The sequence below is a fragment of the Ceratotherium simum genome, chromosome 32, assembly GCF_057802395.1.
Source record: "Ceratotherium simum simum isolate JZ-2026a chromosome 32, ASM5780239v1, whole genome shotgun sequence".
Taxonomy (NCBI): Eukaryota; Metazoa; Chordata; class Mammalia; order Perissodactyla; family Rhinocerotidae; genus Ceratotherium; species Ceratotherium simum.
In genome coordinates, this window is record NC_141931.1 from 20,632,665 (window position 1) to 20,659,113 (window position 26,449).

At 41.7% G+C, this 26,449-nt stretch overlaps 1 protein-coding gene across 3 annotated transcripts in view; it reads left to right on the forward strand.

The window, feature by feature from the left end:
- BEND7 (BEN domain containing 7) overlaps positions 1-19,317 on the forward strand; it is an 80,692-nt gene extending 61,375 nt beyond the window's left edge. For all 3 annotated transcript variants that reach the window (XM_014783656.2, XM_087420817.1, XM_087420816.1), the window contains 3 exons: positions 5,249-5,368; positions 13,383-13,433; positions 16,980-19,317. In XM_014783656.2, the coding sequence (XP_014639142.2) occupies positions 5,249-5,368; positions 13,383-13,433; positions 16,980-17,041 (233 nt within the window). In that variant the 3' untranslated portion in view covers positions 17,042-19,317. The remainder of the gene's footprint in view (positions 1-5,248; positions 5,369-13,382; positions 13,434-16,979) is intronic.
- The last annotated feature ends 7,132 nt before the right edge of the window (positions 19,318-26,449 follow it).

Here is a 26,449-nt window from a genome sequence, read left to right on the forward strand (position 1 = left end):
AAATTCAGAGTCCTCCAGGAACCACAGTGTGAACAGAGAGCTGTTTGGGGAACACGGCCAATCCGCTGTGTTCTCAGCACGTCGCCTTCAGACACGCTGCACACTGCCGAGTTCATTGATGGTTATGTTAAATGCCCGGCTCCTCGGGAAGGACCCGCTCAGCCACCACCGGCTTATTCATTATTTATATACAATTAAAGGGCATGGTTCAGATAAATGCAAGCATCCAAGAAAAGTCATTATTCATGTACAGATCAAATTGAACATTTGTCATTTCCCCAGTGACTTAACATACTCTTTGTGCCTCGGGACCTCAAATTATAATAAGCAGAGTAGATGTTTTAACTCTTTTATTTAGTTTAATTGTTGGCCTTAGTCCCCTTGTTCAGATTATTTGGACTTGTTTAAAATTAGCCTTTCTTCCCCTTAACATATTAAAATAGGAAAGGAGGGAAATTTCTGTTTAGGACCTATTGCGTTCTAAGGATGAATGCAAATTGTTGTACCGTAATTCCTAATGACCCACTATTAACATAGTGGGAAACCTAGTGCATTAATGCACTACCTCTTTTCACATCATTACTCCTAATGGAACTGTTACTAGGATAATAGCTTGACCTTTAGCTATAGATTCAGATAGCAAAAATACTTTCTGCTTACTCGATACCTCTATTCACATAGCATATTGAGCGTTTTCAGATCAATACAATGACAATCTCTTGGCCTTGTTCTAAGGCCTCATCTGCACGTGTAACAAAGAGAATAGGATTTCGTCCTCAGTAGGTAGATGATGGTTAAAAGTCTCTTTTAAGTTTGAATGTAATCAGTGAAATAGAATGTCAATAATATGCCCAGTGGAAATATTTGTCCGTATAGGTATTTTTGGAGAAGGCTTAATGCTGTACCTGCAGTGGTCTCACACGTAGACCTGGGAGACAGAGATGTCCCTGGCTTCTTTTTATTGAAACCGGATAAGTTTTAACTGAAAGGAGAAAAAAATAACCAGATATGGTTGCCTTTTTAGTGAGTGGTAGAATACTCAAGCTAAAGATTAGATTTGAAACATCTGCTTGGAAGCCCCTTACAGAGTGGGAGAAACATTCCAGAACCTTCCCTTTGGTTCTCCTAAACTCGGTTGTTGACACACATGGTTGCTGGGAGTCCTTTTGATGTTGGCAAAATCCACATCTACTTTGTTAATTTGGAAACACTACTTCCTAATGTGTGCTCATTTGGACACGTGCATTGCACAATCTAAAAAAAGAGGAGTTGCTATGGAAATTAATTATATAAATAATATTACAAGGAGGGAGATGTTTACCTGCTAAGAATATATTCAGATCATTTTTGTGGTACACATTTTCGTACAAACTGATAGGGCGCTAAATACAAATTTTTGTTCTATTCATTAAAACAGGACTTTGAGAACCTTTGGGCAATTCTCTGATTAGGAAACGTTATGCGGGCATTTGAATGTAATAAAACCTCGGTTCTTTAACTTCATTCTAGTAATTAAAACGTTTTACTAATTTAGATAGGCCTTTCTCCTCCAGTTAGTCTAAATTTGTGAGCTACGGTATTTGCTTCCATTAGAAACAAAACTGGAAAATATATTTGTTTGTTCATCAAATGTTTATTGAGTTCTTAGTACAAGGGCACTGTAGTAGGTGCTTTGAGGGACACAAAATAAATGAAGACCCCTAAACTTGTCTATAATCTGGTATAGGAGATTCAAAAACACACCTACCCCAGGAATACCTTTTCCTCTGCACCCCTCCCAAGTGGAGACTGCTTATGTGCCTATGCCCCACATGCCGTATACTGGGCAGCCTGGTTGATATTTTCTCTAATCCTTAATTCTGTTTCCTAGTCATCACTCTTCCTCTGTCCAGTTGGGCAGAGATGGAACCTTTCCATTAAGGCTCTTATCACAGCTGTGCGTCTTCCTCTCCCTCCCAGGTCCTGCTCTCATCTTGGGTAACTTCACTGTCCACATGAAAGATCCATCTGACCCCCAGCTACATAATGTCCGGACCTCATCCATAGTGACATTCACCTCCACTACTTTCAGCCCCACACCTTTGACCACACCTTAGCAGTTCTCATACAGAACTGCTCCGCTGCCGATATTGTATACTCCAGCAATATACTCTCAATTGCCCCTACTCCATGGCACTTTCTTGCCAACCCCATTGATATTTCCATTCGCTGATCTCTGTAGATTTTTCCAAGTCTGTGAGCCTTTTTCTGGCTTCACTTCCTGTCCAGATTTTGGCAGGAAGGGGGAGTGAAGAAAGTTGAGGTAATTCATTCCAGGGGGCATCTTCACCAACATCTTCAAGTGCTTTAGATCCCTGGCCTTCTGCCAAAACCGTCTAGCAAACTCTTAACCCTAGACTAGCCCCACCATCCAGTGTCTCCACTCCTAACCAGGAGCTGCAAGGTGCCATAGGAGAAAACAGCCTGCCCCTATAGGTTGTTGCCACCATAAGCATGGAGCCCCCTCTCCTGCTTGGCATCCTTGTGTCCTGAGTCTGCTGCCTTCCTATTCCTGTTCTTCTCAAGGCAAATCCAGACATTCCCCACGCTCTCCATACCCCTCACCATTGAATTCAGTGAGGTCTCAGGAGTGATTGCTCCAACCTATAATCACTTGTCAGTCTGCCCCCAGTCTTCCCGTCTTCTGGGTTCAGAGGAGGAAGCTTTCCCCTGTTTGAGGGCACCCCTCCATTTCTATTCCAATCCTGTCACCTCACAGTTCCTCTGGCATGGTTCCTCAAATTGTCTTCTTTTTCCTGGATCCTTCTTCTCCCACAATACTGGCTGCTTCCCTCAGCCTGTAAACCATGCTCACATCTCCCTGACCCTCAGCCCTCCTCCCTCTTCTCTCCCTTTCTCACTGAACCCAGTTTTTTGAGTGTCGTCTGTGGTTACCCTCACCACTCCCTGATGGCCTCCAGTGGACTCTTTCCAAACCTCCCTTCCTGGCCCTCCCTTCTGCACTTTGGACTGTTGGTCCCTCCTCTTTATAGGCACCCCTCACTGGCCTTTACGAGACCCCTCTAGTTCTCCTGACTTGAGCCAGTCCTTCATGGACAGGATCCTGGGCCTTGTCTTCTCCTTTGAAACACTGGGGTTCTCTCTGGCTCTGTGCTGGCCCGGTGCTCTGTTCACTCAACATGTTATCCCCGGTCAATGTTTTTTCTCTCGTTGTTTTAACTACGCATATACGTCTGTGCCTCTCAAACCGGTACCTTCAGCCCGGACCCCTTCCCTGAACTGTAGGTTTCTGTATCAAAATATCTGCTAGTCTTCTCCACGTGGGTGCTCTGCAAACACCCCAAACTCAGCATGTCCCAAACCAAGCCTCATACATCCCACCCCTCCCCTCACAAACCGCCCCTTTCTTCTGTACTGACCAGGTCATATGAGTCACCAGAAATGCCGGTTCCAGATACGGTTCTGGCCACCTGCCGTCTTCGCTAACACTGCCCTGACTCAGAGGATCACGGTAGCTTCCTAAAAAGGATCCCTCGCTTCACTCCCTCACACCGCTCCTCCCCATTCTGCCCTTCACCTCTTCCTGCACAATTGGACTGTTTGCATTTGTATGTGGCTTTTTTTCCTTCTTTCAAATTATTTCCTTAGTATAAATTTCCAGGAGTAAGATCATCATTCCAAAGGTATAGTAGGTTTATGTCTCTCATTATGTAGTACTGTCTTATTCTCCAAAAGGGTTTTGCCAGGTTATGCCGACAGTAATGTTTGAATGTGCCAGGTCCCCACAATTTTAAGTATTAGCTTTTTAACATTGTTTTTCTAGTTTAGTAGGTATAAAGTGTGCCTTGCAATTTTTTTCACTTATGTATTAGTTAAACATTTTTCCTAATGTTTTTTGCTATGTATACTTTCTACAGAGACTTTTGAAGTTGCTCTTTTATTTGAATGAGCTCTGGATATAGCGGTAGAAATTGAACCTTTTCAGTCATATTTAGTGCAACTAGCTTTTCTCATTCTAATGAAATTTTTATTCAATAGAAATTTTACAGTTTTATTGAATCTGTCAACATTTTCCTTTGTCATTTTTTTTGAAAACAAACCCTTAAAACGTTAAAATTACGGGTATTTTAAATACCAAGACGGTAGTGCACTATGACTGAGTACTAGGTGTCGACCTTACCAAGAGCAAGTTGACAAGACCGAGTTTAAAAGTGCTCAGGACCGGAGTGTGAAGCAGAAAAGTCAACAAGAGTGCCTGTGTGAGCAGTCACACCCTGTGCGGCTCTAATAGGATAATGGTCTTGCCTCCCTTTTGTCCCATCATAGGGTTCTCCATAGTCTCTTTTGTGCTTAACAGGTAGCTCTTCCCTAGGAGCTAGTGCAATAGGCAAGAGGTCGACTCAGAGTAGAGCAGAACTTTCCTTAAGACACAACTGCATCATGATTTATTTTGAATACTGATTGAGTTAGTGGGAATCACCATGAGAACATCATCTTTTTCTGTAGTCTTGCATTAGATTTTTAATTAACAACAAAAAAGTGAAATCTTATAATACACCTGCTGAATTTTGTCATGAGGCCAATGGACCCATAGGAAGCGTTTTCTTCTCTGCGCATAAGATACATACACGTGGACATGGAGCAAGTAGAAAGAGCAGTTTCCAGCAGTTCTACTTAATATTTATAGCGGGTTTCATTTTGAAGCACAGCACATTAAATGTAGACAGGGCCCTGCAAGCTCCATCTTCACCCGACGATTGTAATATGGATATTGAGAATATCCGCTGCAGAACTGATGTCTTTTAGAAATCTACTCTTCTGGACTGGCCCCGTGGCTTAGCGGTTAAGTGCGCGCGCTCTGCTGCTGGCGGCCCGGGTTTGGATCCTGGGCGCGCACCGACGCACCGCTTCTCCGGCCACGCTGAGGCCGCGTCCCACATACAGCAACTAGTAGGATGTGCAACTATGACATACAACTGTCTACTGGGGCTTTGGGGAGAAAAAAAAAAGGGAGGAGGACTGGCAATAGATGTTAGCTTAGAACCGGTCTTCCTCAGCAAAAAGAGGAGGATTAGCATGGATGTTAGCTCAGGGCTGATCTTCCTCACAAAAACAAAACAAAACAAACAAAAATTAAAAAAAAAAAAAAAAGAAATATACTTTTCTTCCTTCTTGGGATATAGTCCTATTTCAGATCTGCGTATTGTATTTGTTAAAGTATTTAACACTATTTCACATTTTCTTTCAGTCTTCACAGAAAAATACTGTACTGCTAACCACGTGGATAAACTCCCTGGCCCGAGAGACTGGGTACAGATTCTACAGGATCAAATTAAACTGGCCAGAAGAAGGTTAAAAAGAGGCTCAGGTACGAATAAGCTGCAAGAGAATAATCACAGAAGCCCGTGATTGAGTTCTCAGACATCGCACAGTACAGCTCTCTGCTCTCGGATCCCTTGTTCCTTTACTGTCTTTTGTGCTTTGAAGGAGACACTCTATATAATGTGCGATGGTTTTGTATTTTAAAGTCTTATTCAAATGAATTTTGAAATTCACCTGAAGATTAAATAGTAAAAACTATGTCAGGCCATTTCCTTTTAATTGTACGAACGAACAAGATTTCTGATCTCATTCATGGTCTTATGTGTCTCGTGTATGACACTGGGTGTCTCTTTTGTGATTTGCTTCTATTGCCTATTGATTTTTGTTTGTTTGGATCTGCATGACTTTATAAAAGTACTGTTTCCTTAAGGTAAAAAATAACAATAATCATCCTACCAGAAACACCACATGAAATAGATAGAAAGAGATTTTATGTCAAGTATATATATGTATATATATATATATATATTTTTTTTTTTTCTCCCTTAAATCTGGGCTTGGCAATTCTGGAATTATTCTTCCAGGAAAAGTGAATACTAGTTGAATTATGACTATTTAGATTTGGTCATTTGAAGTCTCAGCCTCCCCAAAATGACAGTGGGCCAATTTACCAGTGAAGAATCCCTTTGAAGTCACTTTTCTGCCATCGTGTAAGAACAATCATCTTTAGGAGGCCACAAACCTCTAGATATTTTTTTTAAAAATAATTCCCGATCAAACCTCAGGACGTCTGGCCTGATAAGAGCCTTTGGTGCTTTTGTGGCTGGCGTGTGAGAGTTTGGGAGGTGGACTTTAGATGCTGAAAGGTTACCATTCGGATGTTCTGGAGGCCCACTAGAACAGCAGTACAAATGTGTGACACTGTCACTAACACATCCCTTTATGTGAACCACTATGTGTGGCAGTAACCGTGACCCAGCCTGTGCAGGAGGACAGCTAAGGGCCTCCAGGAGAGCTCCCAGCACAGGCTGGGAACCCCCTTGACAAAATGAGCCACACAGGCACCGAGGGACCAAGTGGTTTTTTGGTGTGAAAAACCTTACAGCTCTTTTCTATACAAGTAGCTATCAGAACTCTAAAATATTCAGCTGTAGGTGATATCTTTTATTAAAAAGCTTCCCTTCCTCTTTTTTTTAACCTTTTGCTTTCTTTTACACTTAATTGATGCTTTTTTTATAAAGAGCAATGGACTACTAATATTTTTAATTGGTAAAAAAATGTATTATTGCTTTAGGCAGCAAGTCATAGTGGAGTTAGAAGATCTAGTCTTCAGGTCTCATGTCTGCTCTTTACCGGCTCTGGCCCTTGGGCAAGTCACTCCATCTTTCTAATCCTCAGTGTCTGTCATGAAGTGGACGTAAAAATAAAGCCTGCCACAGAGTTGTTGTGAGGCTGCAGACATATGTTGTACCTGAATGTCTTCATAAATGAAACCGGTGTGTCCTCTCTGAAGATGGCTGTGTTCGTACGCAGCAGTGCTTGGCAGCGGTGGAGGTCGCTGAAGCAGCCATAACCCCGTGGGCCCCTCATATCCTAAGTCAGGGGACCAGCCAGCCTGCTGTGCCTGGGCAGTCCACTCTGCTCCTGTTGTCCTGGCGTAATTATTAATAATGCCCCTTTCACTCCCAAGGTCTCTCAGTTTTCAATGCCTTCTTTTCCTTAATCTACAAATAATTGCGAAAAAATGCAGCAGCGTGATATAGTGGCAAGAGCAGGTCTGAATTCCTAGCTCTGATCTGTCATTTACAAATGCCTGGGACCTTGGACAAATAACTCAGCTTCTCTGAGCTTCCCGTTCTCCATTTATATAACGAGGCCGATACGACCTCAGAGCTGTTTTCAGAGTTCAAATTAGGTAATGTAAATATTGCCACTAATAGAGAGCTGACACATAATAACGCTCAAAAAATGTTCACCACCTTATCCTCCTCCCCTTTGCCAACCAAAACCAAAACAAACAATTCCTGTTTCCTTGCCATTTCCTAAAACCACTGCCGTCTCTTTCTCCTAATGTGGTTGGCCAGATTTCTTCCAGAAGGGACTGCGTTCCCTGAGTTGGCTTCCCCATCCCAGTTCACTTGAGAATCCACTGCGTTTTGCCCTCTGACCTCACTCCCCTACATAACGCTTGCTGCGTTCACGTCCCAATGATCAGATTTCACTTTCTGTTTATATTAACACTCTGACTTCACCTCCATGTTGATTTTTACACTGTCGAATAGCATCCTTCTTGAAACTCTTCCCTCTTCTGTGATTTCGTTCTCTCTGTTTCTCCTCCAAATTCTCTGGCAATGCCTTTGGTCTCCTTCACTGCCTCTTTCTCCTCTGCTATCTGCTAGACCCAGTGTCCCCGAGCTTCCACACTTGGTGCCGTTCCCATTCTAAATCCTCACTCATGTGAGCTGTCCCCTCATCCATGGCTCCGCAGTGTGCAGCTCCAGAGGTGGCCGTGTCCTGAGACCCTAGAGTCCATCCTCTGTGCCTCTGCTCGTGAAATCTCATCATGCCCTGCCCCCGACTAAAGACTTCTGCTAGCTTCCTGTTGTCCCCAAAGTACCCATCCCCACCAACATGGTACACAAGGTTTTTTACAGTCTAGTGCCACCCTCCTCACCAGCCTCATCTCTTGCCATAGGCCTGTGCCTCCTGTGGCCACACCAGACTTCTCCCTGTTCAGAAATACACTGGGCTCTCACACTCATGCTCTCTCTCTGCCTGGAAAACAGCGCCTCCTCCTGTTACAGCATCTCAAAGGTTACTTTCTCCTGGAGTCTTCATAGGCAGCCCAGCACATTAGTCTTCTGCCACCAGAATAGTTACACACTGTTTCCTCCACTGACCGGGAGATCCTCAGGAGCAGAGACGCATCTGAGTCATGTTTCTGTCTCAGGTGTCTAGAACAGTGTGTGGCACCGTGTGGACATGCAAGAATATTTGTTGAATGAACCAATAATCAATCAATGGAAATGAAGAGACAATAAACAGTCCACAAAAAAAATGTCGTATTGTTTAGTTCATCAGGGTCATCTGAGATCCTAAGGTTCAAATACTTAGATCCTGTCTCTTCCCTCCCAGAACCCATGCGGTGGCAACGTCCCTGAGTCTGTGTTTGGGAACAAGGTCCTTAGTACTCCTGGGTATGCCTGTAGCCACTCACATGGTCGTCCCAGAGTGCCCCTTCCTTCCTGCTCCTCAAGCCCTTTGTCTCATCCTTCTCTGCCCTCCCCCACCTCCTTAGTCCTGTCACTCCTCAGCAAATTCTCTCTTCTCCCACCCTCCCCCAAAGGTTCAGTCTTGTGTCATGGTGGCCTGACCTCACTCAAGGTAGATTAACACCTAAAGATTAACCTCCTGCTAGTGGGGTCTCTTGTTCCTTCTTATGCTAAAGATCTCCTGCCTTGGCCTTGAATTACCTCACAAAGGCCCCTCTTATTACTTTAGCCCCGCCCCCGCCCCCCCCCCCCGCCTTCCTCCACCCCCCCCCCCGTAGGTTTCAGGCCCCAGGAAAGAGTTGGGGGGTGAAAAAATTTTCTTTACAATTGAATGAGAAGTGTTATCAAAGACCATTGCCCAGTAGGTTTCCATAGTAAGCAACCCCTGATGGCACACTGATGTCCTGTTGGGTGCTGTGTCTCCTCACTTTTATATCCTAAATCAAATTTCAAGTATTAAGCCTGGGTGGTGTCCTTGCTAGTAAGTATTAAGTTGGTCTCGTGTTGTCTAAATTCTTCCTTGGCAGTCTTGACTGCTTTGGGTATATAAAAACTTCCATTTACCTATTGATTTTCAGGGGGAAATTGTTGAACCCAAAAAAACAAAGATACTAAATGTGATATTTGGGTTTAAGAAAAATCTAAAATTTGTCATGGTGAAGAGACCTAAATGTAATACTCAGTAAGCCCAAAGGAGGGGCACAGAGCCGAAGCACCCCAGGAACCAGCCACGGCCGCCCTTTGCTTCTCCCGCACGCTGGTCCTGACCGTGCCACAGATTTGTAGCCTGAGGTGGGCTCGCTGATGCCTGCGCCTCGGTTCCTCTGCTTAGAATCCATCAAAGCCCCTTCCTGCTTCACAGGGGGTGGTGGGAGTAAATGGGAAAACGTGAGAGATCCTTGGAGCCCCCTGGGAGTTTGAGGGAAGAGAACCGGATCCATCCAGAATTCTGATGTCACTGCTGTTGGTGCTGCAGAGACAACCAGAGAAAGGAAGAGGGGGCTTTGTGATAGAGAACATGTGCCTCTAGCTGAGGAGAAGGATTGACAGTCCCCAAAGGACCTGAAAAGTTTAAGTCTGAAGAGAGACCTTTGAAGGTGGAAGACGTAACACATAGGGAGAAGACTATTGAGTAGATATTGAGTATACTGACCACTGAGTGAATTGGAGAAGACTGTTCTCAGAGCCCAGAAACAGCCTTGCTGGCAGTGGGCCATATGACTAAAACGAAGTTCAGTTTAAATTTTGTTTCCCTGTACTATATATTTTATACACAGACACACCGCCTATTTTTTTCTGTCAGATGCTGAGACCAATTGTTACAATTTTGGGTCTCCATTCCCTTCCCCCCAGCAAACACACATGCACACAGTGGGGACTTTCCTCCCCATTCATCTTTCTCTTTCCCACACACAGACTGGCCAATGAACACACTTCTTCACCGCCTCAGCATTTGTATTAGTAATTCACATGACACCTGCTCATTTTCACAGACACCTGCCTGTTTCTGCAGAATGGGACCCACACTGTAGACTGCTCCCCTACCTTCCCCTTCCCGTGGTAGCCTCTCACGTGCTCAAAACATTGTCTGCCCTGTTCGTGGTTATCATATTTGATTTGGGACATTTTCATTTCTGACCACTGTGTTTAGATTATCTGCTGAGATTTTTGTCCTTGCCACCCTGGCACCTCTCTTCTGCCTGTATAGTGGGTTCTATTAGGGTCTGAGAAGTGGAAGGTGACTGTAGGAGAAAACTAACCCTAACGTACAGACCAAACGAGACCAAAACGATTGCGCATCAGCAGTGACCTGCCAAATAGGTTCTGTCTCCCACTTTTGTCAAATATTGTTATACTTTCTTCTCCTCAAGGAGCACAAAAGTGAGACCCCAGCAAACTGAACCAGAGCTGCTGGCATTTCCTTCATCATGCTGATAGGAACCAAGAGGCTTGGATCAATAATATTGCTTGCTGTCATGCTTTTATATCTCGATTCTTTTCAGTCCAAATGATTATACAGTGTCTCATAGATATTCCACAACTTCAACCTTATTTATCATACTTGGCTCAATTCCTGGAATTAGGTACAGACTCTGACTGGGCAAGCTAATCAACTCACCGCTTAAGGAAGCCCTCACTGCTTCTAGAAAAAAGAAGTACCCCACGCCGATTTGAAAGGTTGTTATGCAAATCCAAATAGAAACTCATTTGGGGCTCTTATCACATGTAATAATTTTTTTTCTATAACTGGAATGATTCCTTTCCTGGTGTGGATTTTTATCATTTTCATTAGATTATTTCCTTGGAGCTGAAATCACAATTTTTTATTTGCATTGGATCTAAGAGTAAAGCTGTCACTGCTATTAAATTTTTATTAGACTTGCTCAATCTTTTCCAAATTTCACTGTCATCAGGGAAGAAAGATTGTGAGCTTGTTGTTACAGACACATGTTATAATTAAATTTAAGTAACATTGTCATGTTCTTCATCCATGACACTTGGCCCTGTTCATGCAGCTAGCATATATTAATTTATATATAATAATTTACATATTTTTTGGTTGTATATGTTCTGTCCTTTCTAAAGCACGTAATTGCATAGGCTGTTTTTAAAAAGTGAGGATGAATTACAAAGGGAAGAGGAACTTATACCCAGAACCGATTTTGGTTATAACTAAATGAAAAGCAACTATACATGTGAAGTAGACAAAGTCACTGAAGTATAAAATGAACTTAAACTTGAAGATTTGAAACATAAGCTCAAAATGATGCAGTGCTATATTTATAGACTGTTAATAGCAAAGAGATTCTGAGCCCAGGCATTAACCTGGTTCAGATCCTTGGCGGTGTCACTTACTACCTGTATTATCTTAGTTTCTTTATCTCTCTCAGTTTCCTCATTTGTTAAAATGGACATAATAACAGACCTACCTTGTAGGGTTTTCTGAGGGTTAACTGACACAATGTATGTAAAGTGCCCAGTAAATGGTAAGCTTTTAATAAATGGTGGTGGCTGTCATTGCTATTATTATTACTGAAGAATTTTCAAAATCCTAGCCAAGGAAAGAACTACCAGGTGGTTCATCTGCCTATATTCAGATTCACTCAAACCAATTAGAAGAAAATAATGTCTTCTAAATATAAAAATAACTTAGGTTCATTATTTTTCAAATATATAGAACCATTTAAAAACCCCAAAGAACAAAATTTTATTTTATTTTTTTTTAATATTTTTATAATTTTATTTATTTCTTTCTTTTCTCCAAAGCCCCAGTAGATAGTTGTATGTCGTAGTTGCACATCCTTCTAGTTGCTGTATGTGGGACACGGCCTCAGCATGGCCAGAGAAGCGGTGCGTCGGTGCGCGCCCGGGATCCGAACCCGGGCCGCCAGCAGCAGAGCGTGCGCACCCAACCGCCAAGCCACAGGGCCGGCCCAGAACAAAATTTTAAATACCTATAAGCCTTTCATCCAGAGAGAAACACCGTTAACATTTTAGTACGTCCTTCCTGTGTTTTGTCTATAAACCTATTCACAAAATTTTAATCTGACCATTTATCCTATTGCTTGACTTGAATGTTTTTACGTTATTAATAATGTTCAACTACAAGATCATTCTTAGCAGTTTCTACTCTTCTCCAACCAATATCGGTCTTGACCATTCTGTCTCGTCTCAGTGTTCTCTCTTTGTGGTGGAGTTAGCAGGTCAGCAGACAATGGGTCTTTCGCTGATGCCAGAGTGTAGCAATCTGAGGACAAGGTGTGAGAGGGTAAATCAGAGTGGAAATCTTTGAACGTCTCTAGCCATATCTGCACCCTGATTGTGTTTAAGCAACAGCAATAAAAACAAGAACATAGTGTTAGTTTTGCTTCCCACCAACTCAGCATTGCAACGTGATACCCATGGCAGCCCTCATTTGACTGGCCTCACGTGCACGTGTGCAGGCAGCAGGGAGGTGCCTGCGAGCAGGAAACTGCCATCGAGGCCACTAGCCCTGGCACCTAGGGAGCACTGACAGAATTTACCAAATGGCCATAATGAAATGTTTTGACCTGTCCCCAGCATGTTGGGGACACTGACAAGCCCGTCAGTTATCAGGAGACATGTGGGCACCTTCTTTTTTGTGTTCTGTGGAAGGTTTTCTGTGACTGCAGGATCTACCTTTGGAAAACTGTTCAAGGAGGTTAAAATATATCAGAGATGAGCAAAGGTTTGCATTTTAAAACATACAAGTGATAAATCTTTTGAAGAAACACTTATTGCTTCTGATTTTATTTATGACTGAATTGATGCCAGTTTAAGATTGGCAGCTCTAGGATCTGAACTGCCAGTCATCTCCAAAGAAAGGTTCGTTCTCAAGATTTCCTAAGCCTGCCGCACAGGAAGAGTTCTGAGGATGACAAGTGAAATTCTACCATAGCAGGTCATTGACCTCTGTGCCTTTGGTGATCTTATTTAAACAATTCACCCGATTCTGAGTGGATGTTTAAGCATATGTAAATAAGTGAAAATGAACTGAAATGATCAATGATTGATAGAATAAGATTCATGAGACATAAAAAAATTTTAATATAGGAATATTGATGTTATATCATCATCTTAAAAAAATATTTTATTTAAATGATGGTACTAAAGTCTGTACTGTGAACCAGCTGAAGCTTATAAAGGGAAAAGAGAGGTGAAAACTATTATGTATATTGGAGTTTTTAAATTATATTACTGTATTCGGTAAAATGAATGTGCTCCCTGAAACTAATGAGATTTGTGTTTTATGCTTGTAACCAGCAGAGGTGGCTGACGGTGATGAAAGACTGGACGGCGTTTCTCTACCACCAACAGGTAAAACACATTTACATTTTCATCACCCGCTGGAAAATACAGCACATGAAAATATTTGCATTGAAAATGTTTTTAACATCAGAGATGCAAGATGCTTGAGCACACGGCTTCTCTTACAGACCCAGACCAAGTAATCAGAGGTTCCCAGTGCCCTGTGTTCAGAGATTTTTCACATTGAATACGAAAGGCTACATTTTTCTCACAGTCTGTTTCATATTCTTGAAAACCTCAGAACAGCAAGTCCTAAGAACTTAGTGTCACAAACTTTGCCTCCCAAAACCTTTCGATATTAGAAAGTATTTTAACATGAAATGACATTTCTGTTTAGAACAGGGATCACCAGTTTTATGATGAGATTCATGTCCATTCTGTCCTCTCCCACCTCCCCCCACAGAGCTTTGAGAAGCAGTCATTGCTCTTCATAGAATGGGCAGCCAATGAATACAGTGTTTCAATTGAGTGAGTGAGTAAGCCAATCCATCCAGCATGGGTGGCACACTCCTGATACTGTTGAAAGTATCAGATAACCAGATCAGCCGAGTACATTTCATTAAAGCATCTGCTACAGTGTTAAGCCATGGACATAATTCTGACTACACATTATTTGACTTTCCAGTAAGGCTTGTGACCCTGGCCTTCTGCCTTTGCATTAGTTCATACCTGAGAGCCCAAAGGACAGGTGTCTGATCAAGGGGCCATGTGACAAATAATTTATTCCTTCAGTTGGTCTCAGGACTCTTTATTGACTGCCCTCAAAAGAATACCTGAAGATTCTCTGCCCACAAAACCCAGATACCGCAAAAAACCCTCTCAGTGAAAAAGCTCAACTCTAGATGTGGGGTGGTAAGTTTTAAATTCAGCAAATATTGATGGGGTAGCTAGTTTGTGTAGAAACCATACTAGACTGCGTGTTCGTTGATAGCACTTATCCTGAGATGGCAACAAAAGCAGAGTTCGTAGGTGCATGATAGACATGTTAGTAAACTTCAGAGCAGTGAGAAAACTGAGCCATGTAAATGAGACAGTGCCTTCTCTGTCTTGGAGTAGCTAAGCAACAGATTGAAGGACAAATAAAAGAAATGAGCCAGGTAGTACAAAAAGGACCTGCTTATTTCAAGTTCTTACTGTACATAGTCATATAAAAGGGATTTCTCGTCTTGTTTGGCTGTTTCCACATTTATGAATTAAGAGAACTGAAATGGATGATCGCTGTTGTTCCTTTCCATTCTGTCCTTCTCTGAATATCAGGACAACTCATATTAGCCTTGTTCTTATCACCCCCGGCCCACTCCCAGCAGATGCATGAAACGCTACTACTAATAATGAAATTGTGCATTTCAGGAGGCCCTTTGGAGGAATACCAGGCTGTTCTAGTTGTGCTTTCCAGAGTTCCTCTCCCACCCTTCTCAGCTCCCTTGCCCCCAGGGCATTTGCACTGCCCGTCCTCATTGTCATCTGACACAGTGGGCTTTTTAAAATTATTATTATTTGAAAACCATTCCCCTTGAAATAATACCTTTGTATCTTCCTCTCTGAAGATGGAGGCAGAGAGATGTTTCAGATGAGAAAACTACACACAGGGGATGGTAGAACTACCTCAAGGAACTGAAAAGAATTTCAAGGAATCTGAGAAAAAAGGAACCTTAGAGATCATCTAGTCCCATGCCTTCTTTTTATCCCATCCTTTTATTTTACAGGTAAAAAAGCCTGAGGCCCAGAAACACTAAATGACTTTCTCAAGGTCCCACAGCTGGTTGGTGGCCTGGCCGAAGCCCAGGCCTGTCGACTCCCAGCCATTACACCACATAGCTTTCTTATACCTAAGCCAAAGCCAGCTTTCCTCTGCATGTTTCTTAAAGATCCTAAGAGTTGATGGATGTACTAATCCCTTTAGGATTCCATTTCAGTGTCTCTCAGTCTTCACAATTAGAATGTCCGTAGTAAGGCTACCTGAAGTCCACCGCAGTGTAAACTCACGGAGTTCTTGCTCCGATCTTGCCCAAGGCTGTAAGGTCATAAGGAAGACTGTCGTAGAACACCCCTGCAGGGCCTTTCCCTAGACTGTGGATAGATATTTGATACAAATTACTGAACAGCATGATAAATAATACCATTTATCATTGAGAAAGGGGAAAAGAAATCAGATGGGTGCCCAAATTTTGCAGTAATGAAATTAAATAATCTTGATTAGACTGGCACGTCTCTTGAGTGCCTCTAAAGTACAGTTCCAGTCTGGTGGCTTCTTTGAATACAGCACTACTACTAATTCCTCCTCCTCATGTGTGCCCTAAAGCGACTGTCTGCAAGGTGAATTCCCCCTTTCTTGCACAGGTAGCTTCATCCTTGGATTTGAGACTCTACTGCCAGACCTTCCTTATGTCATTTATCTGAGCTGGCAACAGTTGGTCCTTTTTAAAGATTTAACAATGCCTTTATTACCTTTATTTTTCCTTCCAAATTCATGTGTTGGGGAGGGCGAGGAGGGGGTGTAAATCCTTAAGTGTTTCTATGAACCAAAATCGACCAGGTCAAGGTTACAGTCAAGCAGTCCAGTGACATTTGTTTCAATCCATTACCTTGAAGCAACCTTCTCTGTGTCTAGTTTTAACAAAAATGGATACAGATTTTATAGTGGAAAAACATATTTTCTTGATTTCTTTTTCCTCAACCCCATCAGTAAGCCTTTTTTGAGCAGCTCCTGGCAATCAGCACTGTGGTAGGTTCTGGTGAACAAGGGCTAGCCCCCAGAGCCCCAGCCTGTGTGGGGGCAGAGGCCGTGACACCCTGCTGAATGCAGGTGTGGAGAGAGTGCTCTGATAACGAAGGAAAAGCACCCAGGACTTGGGAAGAAAATCCCAACAGATTTGTGTTGGGAAGAAATAAAACTTATTTTTTTAAACCTCAAATTTTCTAAAATTTAAAAAGGAGGCTTCTGAATTTGAAATAGAGTAGTACAGAACTCATTTGGGCTTAGCAATTTTTGTCATAAATTGGCCTTCTTTTACATACTTTTTAAAAATTAATAAAAGTATGAGGAAGAAAATGTAAATTACTTGAATTTTACCACCCAGAGACAACCATTATTGGGTGTTTTTTCCCACTTTTCACTATATTTATTTTGTTTACACAGTGGAGATCAAATACATAAAATTTTGTTTCCTGTGTTGTTTTTTTTAACCTAAAAAGCATTTTCCATCTTATTACAAATTTTCACACACATTAATAGCTACGTGATATTCTGTTTTACAGGTAAATCATATTTAGCCATTTTCTCTTACTGGACAGTATATGGACACGCTCAAATAGTAATACACATTCATAGGCTTCCCTGTAAAATTAATGATGACAAATTTCTAATGGCTAAAATTGCTCATTTAGCACAATTAAAGCCTTGGCTAAAAATTAGTGATTTAAATATGAAACACAGACATGTCTCCAACAACGTTCTTCACTTATCCAGAATACCTACCTCCAGCCGTGTCATAGGAAAGTGTGCAACTCTCCTTTAGAGAAGCCGCCCCCTTCATCTTCTTGTCTCTGTTGTAGGTGACACATTTGACACCAGGAGAGAAAACACGGAGGACACAGAGCCAGATTTCACTGCCTAGACTTGCCTTTAGGGACACTGTTCATTAGCGTATGCAGCTCTTCTGTGTGAATTTCCTCCAAGATCCATGTAGCATTTCAGGTTACTCCAAGGAATGGGTGTTCTGTGAAGTCTACCCGTCATGGTGGAATAGTTTTCATTTACTTTCTTTGTAATATGTGATCATCAAGCCTCCAATTTGGTGTAAGATTTAAAAAAAACATTTTTAGAGTTGATTTATCACCCTTAAAAAGTCCAGCGTACACTCCCAATTAGTTCATTGTCCATTAAAAAGAAGCAATTGTCTCTGCCCTGTTTTTTTTTCCACAACCTCAATGTGAATACATGGAGTTTTGAAGCAAATTTATTTTAACCTAAATTTGCTTAGATGCAGTATAAAGGAGAATGGCTCTTCCCAGTATTGAAGGGTCAGTTGTGAAGGCCAAAATTAATTAGACCTTCATCAGCTTAGAAGATGGAAAAGATGTGTTGGGAGACAAGATAGCTTGATCTATTAGGTGAAATCATTTATGAGATCAGTTCCCCCCAAAAGAATCATTTGTAACTGAATAAGTGCAAATGATATGTGAATTCTTAGGAAAGAAAAACCTTTCACGTAGGTTGTGTCGACACAGTGACAAAATAACTCATTAAAAGATGAGAAACTCACAATAACCAGTTATCTACATGATACTTAACTTTTTAACAGATGGTTTTAACTGAGTGGTCCAGTGTTTGGCATTGTGTGGCAACCGGCCACAAATGTACTTAATTAATATTATATACTTTATTTGGTTCCTAGTTCTTTTGCCCTCACTTTATATAAAACCAACAAATGAAACTCTGGATTCGTTTTAAAGAGATATCTTGCCATGTGGGTATTTGTATTACAGAAATATTTACCTCCAGATTCCTTTCTCTAATAAGATGGTGACTTTGAAATGCCATTTTATTTAGAAACATTGCATTTACACCTCATTTATTGTATAAAGCAAATTACCTTGAGTCTTTGGCACCTGACCCAAAAAACAAAAATGGGATTGAAAGAAATTTGGACTGAAGAAACACCAAACCCCAAGGGAGAAAATCACTGTGCTACTGATTAACACCTTTCCCTAGCAATTGTTAAGTCATAGAGTGTTCAAGCCCAGAGTTATCGCGGAGGTCCCTTAGTCCCACCCCCTGGGTTTGCAGGTGAGGCAGCTGAGGGGGAGTGAGGTTCATGGTTGCCCAGGGCCAGGTACCCCTTCAGTGGCCCAAATGGCCTAGAACCTAAATTCCTTACTGCCCTGTCCAAGGTACTTGTGCCATGTCACACTGAATAGCTAACCTGAGCTGGGAGGGAAGCTCTGGGATGCATCAGTTTCCACTGAAGACCAGCTCATCAGCTGAAGTTGGGAAGAAGCATCCCCTTAATGGGACAAAGCTGGTTCCAGGTGTGGCGTGTGGAATCACTCTAACTACTAAACACCTAACATCTCATACATGTGTGTCTGTCCTTTGTCTTCTTTTTGAAGCTGCAAGAAAGGTTCAGAGCCGTTGTTTCCATCACACCCTTTAGTTATTAGCCTTTTACGTGTTAGGCCAGTTGGTAATCCTTTCCCTGAAACCAATGCCTCTGTTCAAGTGGTCTGATGAAGTACCATGAACCAGGGCCTTTGTTTTCCTGCAACATATGTTTTAAAATTTGTCTTCTGCCTCGCAGAAGGAAATATTTCTTAAGGGAATCAAAAATATTAATTACTGACCTTTCAACTCTATTACAATAAGATGAAAATGTTGTTAATAAAAGTAGAAACCTTTACCTTACAACGGTGGGATCTGTTAAATACGCACCGTGAACCTTCAAAAGCACTTCCTTCCAAGACTGGGCGACAGCTTGGATTTGTCAATACTTGAGGAGGGTGGGGATTGTTCAATTCACGAAAATGTGCAATGGATCCACAAATTGGAAACACATATCATAAACTTGCAACAGTAAATCCTATTTTGTAAATTAAAATTGTATTTGTGTTTGCTTACTGTGACTACTGTTCAGACTTTATTCAGAAATCCTTTTTATAGGCTTTCTTAGCAAAAACAAAATTATTCCATATCTATGGATAATGTCTCAATCTTCTGTATATATGTTTTATTAATATGTAAATATTTAGATTTTTAAAAATTACTATGTTCTTTAAAAAAAATTCAATGCAAGGCTAGTTGTGAAAATGGTGTATAACATTGTGTTGTGATATCAATTCCCAAGATGCTCTTTATGTCCGTTCTGGAAGAATACAATAAATTACTTTAATTGAACGCGCCTGTTTCGTGCCTGTATGCCAGCCCTCCTGTGTTTATGAAGAGAAGTCAATGCGGTTCGCTAATTAAAAGGTATTTATTAATACCCTGGTGGTCTTACACTGAAAGTTTTATCTTCTTATGAAGTTAATTTTAAAAATAAATAAACAAACTAGATTGCTAACGGAAAGAACATATTCAAATGTAGAAAGTCACAGGCTGCCTGGCAGGCCGATCCATGGCTGGAGCAAGTCTCACAGTGACACTTGAGCATTAAGTACTGACATGCTTGAAGCCTAATTTTAAATGAATTAGGTAGCTTTATAATCTTCACTTAAAAGGTTAAGCCCTGCTTCTATGGAAACAGCACATCAGAAGGACAAATCAGTCTTCTGTAATGCAAAGTGGCTGTTCAAACACAATTGCTTTATTTTCCTCTCTGAACACAGGGGGGCGCTACTCCTCACTGGGTACCCGCCCCCTCCTACCTCCAACAGGCATTCCCAGCCCCCCAGCATAGAGCACCCGCAGGCAGCCAGCTCTGTCAGGCTTCTGTTCAGGGTCTGGTTCTGGGGCCCTCATTTCGGGGGGCCCTGAGCTATTCTGCAGCTGTGAGGAGTGGTGGGCGTGGGGGTGGGGAGTAGCTACTGCGTAAGGACGCAGCTGGATTGCAAGAGAGAAGGCGACAGGGTGAATGGCTTGCAAAAAAAGAAAATCTCAACCACAGCCAGCTGGAGTCTTACACGTACCCGCACCTCTTGGAAGCTGGGAGCCTGGCATCAGCCTGCCCCTCCTGCCACAGTGCCCCCTGAGTTTCGTGTGGCCCTTTGTGCCATGAAATTATTAGTGAGGGGCCCCACGTCACATTATTTGGCCCAAGGCCCCTGGGATGTCCTTGCTCCCACATGCTGGCAAGGATCTGTGCTTTGTATGTCACCCGGCTGACAGCCCTAAGGGCCTTATAACTCAGTGTGAGAGGCCCCAGTTTCACCACAGGAGACGCCACTGGAAGGGGAGGTAACTGCGTTCTCATAGTTACAGCTCACAAACCTGGCTCAGTCGTCTCCCCTCCTACAGGCCCAGCCGTACAGGGTGATTGGGGACGGCATCATTTCCCAGCTGCACCCCGAGTCCAATTCAACCATTTACTGAACACCCGCTCCCCACTGTAGGTCGACGCTGTGTTGGTTTAGTACTGCCGGGATTGGGATGCAAGAGAAAGAGCAGTGAGAGCCAAAGCCAGGGAGGTCGGCCTGGTGCCAACCACACCAGGCCTTGTGCACCATCCCAAGAAGCTGGGAAGGCGTGGGGACCACTGAAGCATTCTGAGGAAGAGGTTTGATCCGGTTCCTATGATATATTGATGTCTGGGTGAAGTATGGAACATTAAGTGGAGAGTGGCAAGCCTAAAGCTAGGAGTCCCATTAAGCAGCTGTTGGAATAGCTAGGGAGAGATCAAGAGGACCCAAGAGGGCAAAACCCCAAATGCCCAAGCATAAGAAAGAGAACCGACAGGACTTGGTGACCGACCAGCTTTGGGTGGAGGAGGTGAGTACAGCCAGAGAAGAGGAAGGATTGTCGGAGCTGACACCCAGGTCTGTGGCTGGGGAGCCACGTGGGTGATATTTGGGCTTACTACGATTGGGAACATGGGGAGGAGCGATTTGGAGAGGATGACAGATGAGTTCAGGTTCAGACGTTACTCCATTCAACAAGTGTTTGCTGTACACTTTGGGTGTGCCTGGTATTGTTGTAGGGGCCGGGGACAGCAGTGAGCAGTCCCTGCTCACACAGAGCTCCACCAGACGATGTGTGACACCAGGGAAACACCAGCATATAAGGCACGTTGTGTTCCTGAACTAGAGAAGGGAACTTAAACTTTGTAGCTTTGTCCCAAACTAAAGGCAATCGAGATTTGAAGCACAATTCGTTCCTCATAATTCATCTCAACTAAACTTCACCATCATAGAGGGATTGGTGACTGTCAGCTCACTAGTAGCCACCAGTCTCTAGCAAGTCAGTCTTTTTGTTTGTTTGTTTGTTTTTATTGATATTTTAATAGTTTATAACATTGTGAAATTTGGGGTTGTACATTTTTGTTTGTCCATCACCATATATATGTCTCTCTTCACCCCTTGTGCCCACCCCCTACCCCCATTGCCCCTGGTAACCACAATACAGTTTTCTCTGTCCATGTGTTGGTTTATATTCCACATATGAGTGAGATCATACAGTGTTTGTCTTTCTCTTTATGGCTTATTTCACTTAACATAATACCCTCCAGGCCCATCCATGTTGTTGCAAATGGGACGATTTTGTCTTTTTTTATGGCTGAGTAGTATTCCATTGTATATATATACCACATTTTCTTGATCCAATCGTCAGTCGAGGGACAGTTAGGTTGCTTCCACTTCTTGGCTATAGTGAATAATGCTGCAATGAACATAGGGGTCCATAAGCCTCTTTGGATTGTTGATTTCAGGTTCGTTGGATAGATTCCCAGTAGTGGGATAGCTGGATCATAGGGTATTTCTATTTTTAATTCTTTGAGGAATCTCCATACCGTTTTCCATAGAGGCTGCCCCAGTTTGCATTCCCACCAGCTGTGTATGAGGGTTCCTGTTTCTCCACATCCTGTCCAACATTTGTTGGGTTTTGTCTTGGTGATTGTAGCCATTCCAACGGGCGTGAGGTGATATCTTAGTGTTTTGATTTGCATTTCCCTGATGATTAGTGATGTTGAACATCTTTTCATGTGCCTATTGGCCATCTGTATATCTTCTTTGGAGAAGTGTCTGTTCATTTCCTCTGCCGATTTTTTGATCGGGTTGTTTGTTTTCTGTTGTTCAGTTGTGTGAGTTCTGTATATATTATGGAGATTAACCCCTTGTCAGATATATGTTTTGCAAATATTTTCTCCCAGCTCTTGGGTTGTCTGTTCATCTTGATTCTGGTTTCGTTCGTCTGGTAGAAGCTCTTTAATCTGATAAAGTCCCACTTGCTTATTTTTTCTTTAGTTTCCCTAGTCTGGGTAGGCATGTCATCCAAAAAGATTCCTTTATGACCAATGTCAAATAGTGTTTTGCCTATGTTTTCTTCTATGAGTTTTATAGTTTCAGGTCTCACCTTCAGCTCTTTGATCCATTTTGAGTTAATTGTTGTGAATGGAGATAGCAGATGGTCCACTTTCATTCTTTTGCATGTGGCTGTCCAGTTTTCCCAACACCGTTTATTGAAGAGACTTTCCTTTCTCCTTGTATGTTCTTAGCTCCTTTGTCGAAAATTAGCTGTCCGTATATGTGTGGTTTTATTTCTGGGCTTTCAATTCTGTTCCATTGATCTGTGTGTCTGTTTTTGTACCAGTACCATGCTGTTTTGATTACTATTGCTTTGTGGTATGTTTTGAAGTCAGGAATTGTGATGCCTCCAGCTTTGTTCTTTTTTCTTAGGATTGCTTTAGCTATTCGGGGTCTTTTGTTGCCCTATATGAATTTTAGCAAGTCAGTCTTTTATTTCCTTCATGTCACTTACCACTCTCTGAAATTATCTTGCTGATTTATGTGTTTATCATCCATTTTTCCACTGGAATCTAAGCCTTGTGATGTCAGGGATCTTATCTGAAAGGCCATTAAGATTCAGGCACTGGTGAAAACATAGTTTCAGGACCCCAATCTCCCCACTTCCTCAGCAAGAGTGGACTGGGACAGATGAGGAGTGTTAGGTACTATGCGCTCCCTTCTTCCCTGTCCCATAATCTTAAATCACGTGAACCTCCTTTGTCCCTATATCATCACTCTTCATAAATGGTCAAGAAATTGTGTCAATAGATCCACCAAAGAGATGCTGGGTATACACCATGAGAATTTGATAACTCTAATGATTCAGAGCAATACTTTGAATTTACACAAGTCAACTCCTGTATTTTGTAACCTCAAAAGCATGAAATTGATCATCCGCCCTAAAAATATATATATACACATATATATTATATATGTGTTTGTTTATTATTTCCATTTTGTTATCAGTGAAATTAAAAGAATGTAAAAGAGTCATAATAAAAAAGCCAAAGAATGATCTAGAAATGGGATAATCCACAGTATGCTATGCTTTACACATTCTGATGTTCCAAACAGACTTGAATCTTAAGGGCCTTTTTAATTGTGGTTTCTTTGGGAGTTCTTTTTGCAATTTTTATCTGTTAATGCTGAGAAACTGAAGGACATTTTAAGCTTAAACTTTGAAAGTAAGCTACTTTAGATAATCCCTTTAAAATACTTTCCAAAAATGAAGCTGATGGGAGTGTGTTAAATGGAGGAGCTGGTCAGAAACTAGCTCTCTTGACTTTCAGTTGCACATACTCTCCACCACGATGCTATACAGATTCAAAAAGTGGAGGGCCCTCGATGTAAATATGGAGCGAAAATCAATTTTACAAAGGAAATTGAGCATCCTAAATTGGTTCAATGAAGTGGTGGACCAATTGCATATTCTGGTAGAAAAACCACCTTCTGCTATACTCTAGCAATGGAGGGAGAAAGAGAATACATTATAGTAGGTGGCACTTACCCTCTATATTACTGAATTAAGCATCCTCCAAAAGTGATGTATTTCTAACCACTGGACAGGGAAAATCAGAAGTGACTTAATTAACAACCCCCACCCCGTCTTGTGATGAACAGGTAATGTTGCTCCATCCTTAGGAGAAAGATTTCACTGATGTGAAGCAATGCCCTCTTCCTCCACTCCTCCTTCTCACCGACACTCCCTGTAACATGGACCTATAGCTGTGGGCAGCTTTGACTCTCATTAAGAATTTGTTTTTTTCTATGGTTTGTGTCATGTACTGTTCAAGTGTGTTTGTCCTACCCACCTCCATAAGGTCGGGCGTTCCCTAGGAGAGAGAACCACAGATGGTCTTTCCCTTACTTCATCCCAGGGGGACTGGCTCACCAGTCATGGTAGACTGGGCATATTTTAAATGTCAGACTGACTCCTGGACTGGCTGGCTGCTGACCGGATTAAGAAACAGGAGCCGAAACGCACCTTGATCCTGCCTAGGCTAGCATTATGACGTACAGTTTTAGAGAATGAACAAACTCTCAAAGACCAAGAAACAACTTTTGTTTGGAAAGTACCTGGTTGACTTTGGAGGTGGGAAAAAGGAGGTGGTGGAAGTTGACAAAATTAGTCTGAATTCATTTGAAAGAATGCAGGAGAAAAGCCAAGAAATGCTTTTAGCATTGTGAGAGAGACTTACTCTCCTCCCCTCTTTCCCCCATTTAAATATATTATAAAACTACAGAAATTGAAGCTATGGTTTTGGTACGAGAATAGACAGATCAATAAAACAGAATGGAAATTTAAGGAAAAACTTGTCTATATATACAGCATATATTGAAGATATAATAATTAGCATAATGTATGTTAAGCTGCTATAACAAAGAGGCCGCAAAATCAAGTGTCTCAAATGAAATATAAATTTTTTTCTCTAACTTATAATAGCCCAGATGTGGCTTGGTGGTCCAGGGTGGTTGGTGGTAGGCAGCTCTGCTCCATGAGGTCATCTGAAACCCAGTTGCATCCATCTTATTGTTCTCCACCCGCTGGGAGACATCCACATCCACATGGTCAGAGCTGGCTCACCAGAATAAGTCAGTATTTAAGCTTATGGGAAGGGGGGGATATAGCAGAGGGGAAGCAATTTCCTTATGAAAACCTGACCTTGAGGGTGCATACATCACTTCTGCTGACATCTCATTGGCTAAAACTTAGTCAGATGGCTATACCTAGCACCAAAGGAGACCAGGAAATATAGTCTAGGTGAATGGCTGTGGGCTTAAACTTTTATTCTGTTACTATCAGGAAGAGGGGGAGAATGGACATTGGGGAAAATTAGCTGTTGGTACCACAGGTGCCATTTTGATTGGTGAGAAAGGATGAATTGTTTTATAAATAATGTTGAGGAAAACTGGGTAGCCATTTGTAAAAGTAAGTTTAGACATATGCAAAAATTAACTCAAAACAGATCATAGACCTAAATGTAAAAGCTAAACTATAAAACTCTTAGAAGAAAACATAGCAGTAAATCTTCATACTCTTGGTTCAGGCAATGGTTTCTTAGATATGACATCAAAAGTAAAAATGACAAAAGAAAAGTAGGTAAACTGGACATAATAGAAATGAAAAACTTTGTGCTTCAAAGGACATGAAGAAAGTGAAAAGACTACTCATAGAAAGGGAGGACAGGTTTGCAAATCAGACATCTGGTAAAGAACTTGTGTCTAGCATATATAAAGAACTTTTACAACTCAAAAATAAAAAGACAAATAAGCCAACTTAAAAATAGGCAAAAGATTTGAACAGACTTTTCTCCAAAGAAGATATATAAATGGCCAATAGGCCAATAAGCATATAAAAATGCAAATCAAAACCACAACGGGATACCACTTCACACCTACAAAGAGTGCTGTAATCAAAATGACAGACAATAATAAGTGTTGGCAAGAATGTGGAGAAATTGGAACCCTCGACCATTGGTGGTAGGAATGTAAAATGATGCAGGCTCTTTGGAAAACAGATTGGCAATTCCTCAAAAAGTTAAACATAGACTTACCATATGACCTAGCAATTACACTCCTAGGTATATACTCAAGAATGAAAAACATATGTGCACAGGAAGATTTGTTCACAAATGTTCAGAGCAGCATTATTCATAACAGACAAAAATTGAACTTGAATACCCATCAACTGAGGAATGGATAAACAAAATGTGGTATATCCATGAATGGAATATTATTTGTCAATAAAAAGCAAGGAAGTACTGGTACATGCTAATATGCATGAACCTTGAAAACATTATGCTAGCTGAAAGAAACTAGGCACGAAGTCCATATATTCTCTGATTCTTTTTATATGAAATGTCCAGAATAGGCAAATCCATAGAGAGAGAAAGTAGCTAATAGTTCCCTAGGGCCAGGGAGAGCAGTAACAGGGAGTGACTGCCAATGGGGGCAGGGTTTCTTTTTGGAATGTTGCAAATGTTCTAAAATTAGATAATGGTGATGGTTGAACAACTCTGAATATATTAAAAACCACTGAGTTGTACACTTTAAAAGGATAAGTTTTATAGTATGAATTATATCTCAGTAAA